The 11,578-nt window shown below is 38.8% G+C and overlaps 1 protein-coding gene across 1 annotated transcript in view; it reads left to right on the forward strand.

Moving 5' to 3' along the window:
• LOC107046473 (restin homolog) overlaps positions 1-10,747 on the forward strand; it is a 70,031-nt gene extending 59,284 nt beyond the window's left edge. Inside the window, exons 4-6 of the mRNA XM_015269096.1 lie at positions 2,671-2,679; positions 8,143-8,336; positions 10,692-10,747. Of these exons, the coding sequence (XP_015124582.1) occupies positions 2,671-2,679; positions 8,143-8,336; positions 10,692-10,713 (225 nt within the window). The 3' untranslated portion in view covers positions 10,714-10,747. The remainder of the gene's footprint in view (positions 1-2,670; positions 2,680-8,142; positions 8,337-10,691) is intronic.
• The last annotated feature ends 831 nt before the right edge of the window (positions 10,748-11,578 follow it).

Genomic DNA, 11,578 nt, shown 5'->3' on the forward strand with positions numbered 1-11,578 from the left:
ATAATTCTCATCGGTCACCGTGAAGGTGTCGATGAGATTTGCTGCCTGTCCCTTGAGAGCCTCCTTGAGGCGTACTAGCTTTTGCACTGGGGGAATTGAATCGTCTTTTCCCACCAGTGACTGGAACAGGTCGCTGAACTGCTTCTACTCTGAGTATTTTCCTTCGAATGGTTTCCGTCCGATTCTCTTGAGTTGATTGGCTTGGCCTGATGTTGATGTACTCGCTGATTCCCTCTTCTTGATGATTCCTTTGAGCTGATAGATGAGTTTGAGGCAGGGTTTCTTCAGCATTGAAGCCCTCTGATAGGTGGTCTGAATAATATGTTGATGAGTTGGCAGGAGGGTCTCGCTGAGTTTGTCTTGGATGATGCGCAATTCATTCCATTCTCCTTCGATGATTTTCTCCTGGCCGTCCAACTCCTCAACTGTGAGACCGCTAATGTTCTCGGCTGACTGCAACAATTCTTGATAAATATCATTAAATGACTTTACCTTGAAGTCCAGTTTATTTATTTGGAACTTCTGAGTCTCTGTGAGTTCGCCTATTGCAGGTCCCCTCTCGGCTACAGTGTGTTTAATTTCTTGTTGGTGAATGGAAGTCGCATTAGGGAACTGCGGTGTATTTTCTCCACTGAAGTGCGCTTGGGACGGATTCTCAGTNTTTATGCTTGGCGTCTCCTCAGTGCGTTCATCTATACGTTGATTATCTCCTAACTCCGCGTCTGACATGGTGGTCGTCTCTGCTCTGGCTGAGGTAACTTATCGACAACAGGTAGATACCGATTGATGTTGACTTGGTGCACACTGTCGATAAGATAGGGCCCGTTATTAGGTGAAGGCGCTCTTCTAACTACCTGTTGGATTTCGCGTAGCGCGCGCGGCTTGGGCCTCGGCTAATCCCGACGGAGACCGAGGCTTTCCGAAGTTGCACTGCACTAGAGGTCGAAATGTCACTACCGGTGTTTACAACACCAAACTTCAACTGTAAACACTAGGCACAACACTCTGCACTGTTGATTGTCTTGACCTGTCCGTAGATGTGCTCGTGTAGAACCCGAAAATCCGTTACACACGAGGCGTTCCTTTTATTCTAGAATTTTCCACTCACTCTCACGCACTTTTTCCCAATCCGGATCGAAGGATCATTTGTTTGAGATTGAAGCTAAATTGAGATGCCGGTTAGGGAAAAGTGGAATTGTGGAAGGAGGTGGAAAATTAAAACACGCGGAATTATAAAACCACACTGTTGATGTACTTTATTGTGGAATAACCCACGCGTCTTGAGAAATTAATAATGTTACACTATTGAGTTGCTCGATAAGTCAATTAAATGCTGGTTTGAAAAATGCACTACACTTGAGATTCTCTCGATATTGAACTTAATGATTGACTCAAATAATTGATAATTAACTCGGAATGAATTCATAATTGAATTGCATTAAATAGAGACGCTGTACGAAGCGCTAGACTTAAATATATCGCGTCGATGTACTCCGGTGATGTCCTCGATAGAGCGGTTATGGCAATACAATATTACGATTAGAGTGACTCTCTGGGTGGCTAGAACGATACTACTTCTTTTTCGGCGATTTTCTTCGTAGCTGACCGTGATCCCGACGGGTCCTGAAGTTTCTCGAGAATTTCGTTGAGCCCGGTGACCGTTTGACTACTTTGAATAGTTGAATTTCAAACAAGATCATTATAAAAATTTCGCCATCTCAATTAGATTTCGAGATATAACTCGAGAATTCCGCTGGAAGCGACGTCGACTTGAACCGTTTAACCAATGCACTACGGATCTTTTTCAAATCTATTTCATTTTTTTTCTATTTCATTTCTATTTTTCATATCTAGCATAGAACAATGATGCTAATGGATTGAGTTCCCCATTGAATTTCGGTTCTACTGATTCCATTCATCTATTTATTCTGTTATTTCAATTAACAGTAGAATGTTCATAGGAAAGTTATTGCCAACTGAATTTCTCATCAGAGATGAATGTTGAAATTTTCTCTGATCATTTCTGTACGCATGTCGCGAAAGTGTGAAAACTCACCAGATTCTTTTTGTTACGCTTGTGCTGAATTCACCCCAAAAGTCATAGAAGAGAAATATCACCCCCGCTTTGGAAAGTGCTTACAAAGATTTTTTTAATCGCCCTGTATCCAAAGTGAACAAGCCCTGGGTCCCAACTTCGTGCTGCGGCTCTTGTCGTGCAAATGTCCAGCTATTACTGCAGCAAGACGAGATAGAGTTTAAGTTCAACATCTCCGCAATATGAAGTAAGTAAAAGTGATCACATTACGGACTGTTTTTTCTGCCTAACCAACACATCTGGATATTCCAACGGAAATCAAAAATATTAGCTGTACAACTTAATAAGGTGCCCCTATATTTCGCGGTTTATAATTGCGTTAAAAAACGTGATATTTCAATATTTTCTATGTTGGTAGTATTCAGTTACGGAAGTAGCAAATACTTCTTATATAACCTTAAAAAATAGAAGTAAACACGATGTCTGTCGATAAACAACATTTCAGGCACTGCATTCTTTTTGCATTTCAATTAAAGAAAAATGCTGCCGAGGCTACTCAAATGATTTGTAGTGCTCATGGAAAAAACGCTGTGACACATAAAAGAGAGACGGAGATTTCGATCTTTCGGATCGAGAACGGCCGGGTCAGCCTAAAAAATTCGGCGACGAAGAACTCGAACAACTCTTGGCTGGAAATTCTGCTCAAAGCCAAACAGAGCTTACACTACAACTCGGAGTGACTCAACAATGCATTTCTCATCGCCTACATCAACTTGGCAAAATTCAAAAGGAGAATAGATGGGTTCCTCATGATCTGAGCCCCCGAAAATAAGGAGCGACGACTGGAGACGACGCTGTCTCTGTTCACTCGATTTAAAAGAAAAGATTTCTTATTTAAAATCATCACGGGCGATGAAAAGTGGGTATTATACGACAACCCTAAAGGCAAACATCGTAGGTGAATCCCGGCGAACCATCAACGTCGACTCCGAAATCCAATGTCTATGCGAAAAAAGTGATGCTGAGTATCTGATGGGATATGAAGGGTGTGATATATTATTAGGTGTGTGAATATGACTCCGCCCTTTCCCAATAGATGTCTTTTTTAGTATTGCTTACGTGCACTAATAAATGGCAACACTTGTATTCGATAGTACTTTATGTCAGCTGTCAAACGCACTACGTGACATTTGGTTGAAATGTGAGCAACAAGTGTTTTTACCTCCGTGACAATGTCGGTTTTCGTTCCAAGTTAATATCATTTGCGGGAAGTGTTATTACACTATTATATTGCAGAGAAAAGTGTAGCTGAAACTCATCGTTTGCTTGTGGAGACGTACGGTGAGCATGCTCCATCTAATACAACTTGCAAGGAATGGTTTCAACGATTTCAAAATAATGATTTTGTCACTGAGGACAGAGAACATGGAAAACCACCAAAAAAATATGAAGATGCTGAATTGGAGGCATTATTGCCAGAGGGTTCTTGCCAAACTCAATCAGAAATGGCTGCAGCATTAAATGTTGAACGATCAACTGTTGCAAAGCATATAAAAGCAATGGGAATGGTTCAAAAAGTTGAAAGAAAGAGACATGGAACGTCGAAAAACAATTTGTGAAATGCTACTTCAAAGGCAGCAAAGAAAAGGATTTTTGCATCGCATAGTCACAGGAGATGAAAAATGAATATATTATGAGAATCCTAAACGCCAAAAAGCTTATATGAAGCCAGGTGAACCCGGCCTATCCCAGCCAGAAAGAAATATTCACAGTGCCCAAGTTATGCTCTGCATTTCGTGGGATCCGAGAGGTGTTGTATATTATGAGTTTCTCAAGCCCTCTCAAACTATTAATGGAGAAGTTTACCGACGACAACTAATGTGTTTGAAGCGAGCAATAGAAGAAAAACGACCAGAATGGGTGAATAGGCACAGTAAATTAATTCTTCAACGTGACAGTGCCAAACCGCATACCGCCCAAGTTGTGAGAAGATATTTAGATGGACAGGACTGGGAAGTGCTACTCCACCCGCCATATTCGCCAGATATAGCTCCTTCGGATTACCACTTATTCCGAACACTGCAGTCATATCTTACGGAAGAACTGTTCACTTCATAAGAAAGTATCAAAATTTGGCTTGATAATTGGATCAGCTCAAAAGACCAGGAGTTCTTCTGGCATGGAATACGTAAATTACCTGAAAGATGGGTAAAGGTTGTAGCTGCAGAGGGAGCATACTTTCGATAAACTTTTATTTAATTTTCTAAACAATCAAATGTGTTTTATTTGAATAAAAAAGGGCGGAGTCATATTCACACACTCAATATAAGCTACTTAAACCTGGCCAAACTGTTACTGCGAAGGTTCATCAACAACAGCTTATTCATCTGAATGATGCATTGGAGCAAAAGAGGCCATCTACTGGCAGCGGAAGTAGACAAGTGATTCTCCAACATGATAACGCTCGACCGCCTGTCGCCAAAGCGACTATAGATATTATCTGTGAATTAGGATGGGAGGTTCTCACCAGCCTCACGCGGCTTACGCGCCTGATCTGGCCCCGTCCGACTCCCACCTATTTCGGTCTCTTCAACACCACCTAGCTGATGAGCACTTCAAAACAATCGATGAGGTTCGAAAAAGCATCGATGAATTTATTGAGTCAAAACCGCCAAGTTTCTTTCACGAAGGAATTCGTCAGTTGCCAGTGAGGTGGAGTAAAGTCATCGAAAATAATGGGGAATCCTTCGTCCATTAAATGTCTTTGTTTTTTTTTATAATAAAGTCTGATTTTCATGAAAACAGCACCTTATTAATTTGTACACCTAATATTTCAATTATTCAGAGGTTTCTTGAATGGACCTTCCAACATTCTCACCAACCATCCCAATATTTAAGAGAGACAATTCCGTGAAAGTAAGAGACGAACCTTGAGCTGATGAGATAGAGCAGAGTAATAAAAAAGACCCCGAGGATGCAGAAAAAGAAGTAACAGCTCCCATAACTCCACGTCCCCTTTCGCAAGAGCAATTGAATGTTTGGGTGAAAGATTTTGGTCTTACGAAAGACATAGCGGAGCTAATGGATTCAAAGATGAAAGAGTCTCACTTGTTGCAGCCAGGTGTATGCATCAGTCATTTCCGTGATCGCGATAAGACTTTTCATCAATTTTTCTGGGATGATGAAGAGCTTTGTTATTGGTCTGATGTACACGGTTTGATGCAGAGTCTGGGATTCAAGCATCATGCGAAGGAGTGGAGTTTCTGCGTTGATTCCTCCTGTACCAGTCTGAAGACCGTGCTTCTTCATATAGGAAATATTTATCCTTCGGCGCCTATCGCCTACTGTACTTCAATGAAAGAAAATCACGAGAACGTGAAATTCCTACTTGAGGAAATTGATTATGTCGCCCATATCTGGTTGATCTATGCTGATCTCAAAATGATCGCACTCATTTCAGGAATGCAAATAGGGAGCACAAACCCCTGCTTTCTATGTGAGTGAGATAGTCGAGACCGCAAATACCACTACAAAATTTCTGATTAGCCTTCACGCAAAGGGGTGATTCCTGGTAAGCGAAACTTTATCAGAGAGCCACTGGCTACACCTGAGAATATTTGTCTCCCACCCCTGCATGTCAAGCATGGACTGGGCAAGAACTTCGTTAAAGGATTGGGAAAGGGAAGACTGGCACTTAGCTACTTGAAGACGCTGTTTGACGAAACTCAGTGATGCTAAAATAAAAGGAGGTGTATTTGTTGGCGCGCAGATTCGTAAATTGCTTAAGAATGATGAAAAATTTTCAAAACACCTAAAACCTACAGAACTGAGAACGTGGAACTCACTACAACGACTCCTTTCCGAGTTTCTCGGGAGTCAGCGTGCACCAGAGTACAGAAAAATCGTCAATCAAATGCTGACTAATTACAATAAAATGGGATGTAACATGTCGTTGAAAATTCATTTTCCAAACTCCCATCTGGATTTCTTTCCCCATGAGCTCGATGACGTCAGTGACGAACACGGAGAACGCTTCCATCAGGAAACCGCGAAGGTTTAGAAGCGATACCATGGAAAGTCGGTGACCCATATACTGGGAGATTACTGCTGGAACCTGATCAGTGATGATGACACTGTTTACAAGCGACGATGTTGTCGTATTTCTTTCCAAAATGCTCATACCGTAAAACCTAGAAAATTGTTGTTATTGGTATGAATGAATTGAATGCTCGTGTTATCGACTCATAAATTTATCTATTTTCATCTCCATGGAGCTCTTGAAATTGAATTTTGGTAATGAAAGATTTTTTTTATCGTTATTCTAGATCGCTTCGACCCGATTAGGGTATGCTGCGATGATGATTAAGACTTTAAATAGTTAGATTTCACCATTCTACACAGCCGGGTTTTGAACTCGGAACCTTTCGCACGTGAGGCCAGTAATATTATAAACTTACCCACTGCACCAGGCCACCGGGCTAATGAAAAATTTCATCACACAAAAGAAAATTACGAGGATTCTAAAACGGGTTAGAGATGATCATCTTATTCTGGTTCAACGATAAAAATTTCAATTCTCTATAGGCGGATTTGGGGGGTTTTCCACTCATGGACTTGGGGGAAAGGATGGTGCAGGGAGGTTATTGAGCAGGTCTCGTCATCATCATCTCCACCGTTTTCATCCAAGAACATGAGCTCGTGTTCGAAGATGAATTGAGCATGCGGATTCACGTACCTCCCCTCACGTTGATCTTCCCCCTAAAATTTAAATAAGAACCACGTCAGATAGCCTTGTGCGATTTTTCAACATGCATGATAATTAATAATTTGCGTGCAACGATTGTTATCAATTTTATGATTGAACGGAAAATAGTACCCCGAAGTGGAGGATTGAGATGCTCTCCTCCAATCGCCCGCCATATCGATTTATTCTCATTGCAGTACCTCCATCAACCGTTCTGCTAACGGTTTGGTCGATCCTTGACGAGAGAAATCAGAATTCTCTTTGCTTCGAGAGTTATATCTGGATCCATCCTTTGCAAAAAGTGGCCGAATTTTGTAGGACTGTGTTATGAAAGCTTTGAAGAAAACCCAGGTTAACCACGTATCTACAGGATTGAATTCGGCGGGGTTAGAAAAACATGTATCCAACTTCCGACCATTTCCCCTAATTGCATGTAAATACTGAAAATTTGGTAATTTCATGATTTATTTCCAGCTCAATTAAACCGCCAATTCCCCGGAGAATTATTCCCTTGGATAAACAAATCTTCCTTCAACTTCCTGTATTTTTTCCTATCCTATTGAGTACAAAATTAGTTGACTTTTATTTTTATGTAATATGTCCATTTTCCTACTTTTCCCAACTTTGACATTTTCTGTCTCCGATAACTGACGTGCTAGCGACATTTTACAAACGCCATTGAATTCAGGGTAAAAAAATCTTTATAAAGTATAAATTTTATTTCTGGCAGAAGACGTGGCCCGAATTTGTTGAACCGTGTAATCGTCGCAAGGCTTTCATGTGAAAAAAATCGAAAAACTGCTAAGATTCCACCATAGCGCGACTGCTCAAGGGTTAACATCGCTTTCATTTTGTGAAATTTTTATAATTCAAGACTTAAATTATACAATTGTCCAACCGATCTAATACTTCTATGGAAATCTACTGTGTATTTTACGCTGTACGCATTCTGCGCCAACATTGTATTAAAAATTAATCGCTGGTAATTCGTCAACTGCTTTCCCCATGTTATTGGATTGTGGCGTCAGCCAATTTTGAATACAAATAAATGAATAAGCGTATGACGTGCATCAAATTCTCTGACAATTCCTGGTTTTCCAGATTTCCTTGACCACTAGACGCCTTGAAATCAAATGTGTCATCGTCAATGTCATCGTTCTATTAGTTTCTGTAATTACTGGGTTCTGAGCGTGAGTAGTATCAGGCAGACTTATCAAGAGATATATTTAATAGATAGTGTCACCACCAAATATCGTCTATTCAAATAATATCCTTGAACCACTCATTCTCAAGACCTACAATCATGCTGCAATCTAGAAATTATTACCGCATAACATCGATTAAACCTACTCTATTCCGTTAGGATCTCCTGGGAAAAGCCAGTCTCGAAGAACTCTACTCCACCCTTGAAGAGAAGCAAACGCAAGTGGTAAAGCTAGAGAAGATGGTTAAAGAAATGGAGGATCACGAGAAACATGCCCAGGAGCAGAGAACACGGCAGGAGAAACGCATAGCCCAGTTAGAGCTCACGTTACAAACCAAGATGAATGAAAATCGGTACGTGCCAGGATGTGAAACACGCCGCCACTTACACGCTTATAATGCGCGTTATATCCTCTCAGGGCCGCCCTCAAAAACTTCAGCCGCGGTTTCTTTCATCGACCAAAAAATGCGACGATCAAAGACGTTAACGTCATTCCTACCCTCAAACCAATTTGTGACTTCACGTGATTATAATACTAATGACTTGGAGTTTACAAAAATGTCAGACCTCGAGAAAAAATATTACGAGTGTACTCAGGCTGAACATGGGTTCGAGTCATTCTACCAATGGCTAATGTCGAATCACGCAAAAAATTCGAGGTACTTGTGTGCCTCTAGATACGATAAGGAATCGGAACTAAATTATTACGAAAAAAAAAAAGGGAATCAATGTGGCAGGGGGTCAAAAGGTTATAAAGAACATCGTCTCCAATGCAAAGCTCCGAGTAATATTATAAAATATCCTAGGACATCGTCAAAGGATCCACATAGAAGATATTAGCAATCGAATAGTAAGATAGCTCAATTTTATTGCGTGATCGATATTCTTTTAAACTCATTTTCATTCAAGTTCATTTTTGAAACTCGGATTTTACTGTAAGGAAAAGATTCTCGTGGATACGCGTATGGAAAAATTCGAGAATAGGGTACGATGGCACATTTTTGTCGCAGAATTTCATCGCTGATTGTATTAGTTTTGTGCCGATTTCTATAGAAAATTGGGCAGTTTTTCCGTACCTACTTCTACTAAGAAATAATGTTTTTTAATTTTTCTGTTAACATTCTTTCCATTTCTTATTCCTGAAGAAAATTCTAGCCATAAATTCGCCAATTTTTTTTGTATTCTCTTCTATTTCTCATCAAAAAATGGAACAAACTCGATTGAAAATCATACGGAAAACGAGTACATTCGTTATCAGTTTCGTTCAGCTATACTTTTCTGAAAAATTCACTTTTCGGAGCCTTTTAGCAGTAAAGTGCTTGTTTTTTGTACGACATGCGCAGAAGTTTCAGAGATCGTGCGTACGCGGCAAAACTACAATATTATTTTTTACTGTGTGAACATAAGAATCGAGGACCATACTCACCACACTAAAAATTTTCTGGTCAACTTAGTAAAAACTGCGAGTCGGTATAGTAAAAAGTGGTAAAATACAAGTAAAATTTAATTTATCACGATTAAAAATTCAGTTAAGATAATTCAAATTTTAAAGTTTTGGCATGGTCCTCGACTACTATGTTCATATTGTAATTTTTAATTTTATATTCTCTCCGTGTAAATCAAAACAAAATTTATTTTACACACGATCTTGAATTCAACGCAATCCACGCAAAGAACCAAACACATTACCCGAACTGTATTCTTGAAAAGTGAACTCGGCGGATAGTACAAAAAAGGGATGTGCTACACCGGTGAAAAGGCGTAACTTCACGCATTAGAACCAGCATTTACTAATCTAAAATGTTGATATGAGAAATAAAAAAACAAGTACAATTTATGTCCAAAAAGTTCCATGGGATCTTTATATATTTTAAAATTTTTCATTTGAAGCCATATGGAGTGTTGTATCGAATATAAAAGTAGGCTTTGGATATTGCACTTAAACTCTTCATTTATTCTCGAAATTATGATTTCATATATCACGCACTGACTCAGAACAAATTCCCCATGAGCGGCGTAATAGTTGGGTGTTTCTCCCGCGCACTAAGCGATCAGGATTTTTTACACGGTGAAACCTTACAATTTCGTTTGTTTGCCACCAAGTTATCAGAAAATATCAGATTATTTTTATGCTCTCGGGGTATTATTACTAAAAAAAATTGATAAAACTGAGGGATGTTGAAAAATGAACATCTGCTGACGTTTTTCAATCAAATTTCAGTCAAAAAAGTGCAAGGAAAATCCGTGTGTTATCAATAGAAAGCGGCAAAGGTTAATAAAGTTCCGACAAAATTCACATAAAATTGAAACAGAATTCTAACTGACTTCGAAAAAATCTCAGTCGAATGTGCTTCATAGAAAAATTAAAATCTATTATTTTTTTCTGTGGGATATGCTTAAACTTCTCGATTGAAAAACAGTCAGCCAAATACGAACAGTATTTCCATGAGAATTCCTTGAATTTCCTATTGAATATTTTAAGGAAAATTATCGAAAAAATTCTTAAAATAGTTCAGGGCGGTCTGCAGGGCATAGATTCTACTCAAAACATGTGGTCTGCTTTAACAGGCTAGGCTACTTCCTGCTACGTTTCTAAAAAAAATGGAAAATGCTCGAAAGTTCCTTACAGAGTGCCTAGCCGTTGAAACAGACCTTAAATTACTATCATGTATGTTCTACTATACTATCATGTATGTTCTCTTTTCTAGGAAAAGGTTCGGCATCCTGTAAGAGATTTTCCGAGTTCAATCACCTTTGATACCCGTTTTCACAATTATAGTGGATATAGTTTCATGGATGTATCATTCTTTTCGAGTCGTATTTGTGATCAATAAACAATTTAATAAAACCTATTCATTTCATTAATTATTTTCAATATCACTCTCATTATCGCAGCTTAAAGTATCATTGATCCAGAAATAATAAAGAGAATGGAGATCAAACTTGCAATCATTGAAATATTTTGCTTATAAGTGACTGTCAAAGAAAATGGAAAAAAATGGTTTTGTTAGAATTTTCTGTAACTTCATAAGAGGTTTATAACAGGTCCCCATCAAATAATTCACTTTCACGATAAATACAATACATGCGACCATTGTCAACTGAGTTGACCATTTGAATATTATTTCCTAGAAAGGTAGCGAAATGCGCCTGAAGACTGTTTGTTAATTTTACTGTATTTTGGGCAATAAATTCTATGTTAATCTCCGTAACTTGCATAAACATCATCAATAGGAGATTTTCGAATTAGAATTCTCCATCCCTTTTATTTTTAATTAGGAATTAAGTTGCTTAGTACTCAGAATTTTCTGTTGCATGTTGCTAAGAGGTTTGATTTGTGATGAAGTCAAGAGAAATACATTTTTATGGCTTTCCAAAAAAGAAGCCGGGAACTATATTTTATACAAAAATGAAATGCTGTTGCTCATATTTCTTCTTGATATTACGATCAAATTCAAAAAGATTTTACAATCTAATTTTACAGCAAGAAAATGAATTTGTTGCTGATTTCCATATGCAACTACGGATATAGTATATCTCGTCTGATACTATTGACATAGGCAACAATGAATATGCATTTCTTTTAATCCATCGC

Source organism: Diachasma alloeum, unplaced genomic scaffold (assembly GCF_001412515.2).
Source record: "Diachasma alloeum isolate Michigan unplaced genomic scaffold, Dall2.0 Dall_scaffold_01416, whole genome shotgun sequence".
In the NCBI taxonomy this organism is placed as follows: Eukaryota; Metazoa; Arthropoda; class Insecta; order Hymenoptera; family Braconidae; genus Diachasma; species Diachasma alloeum.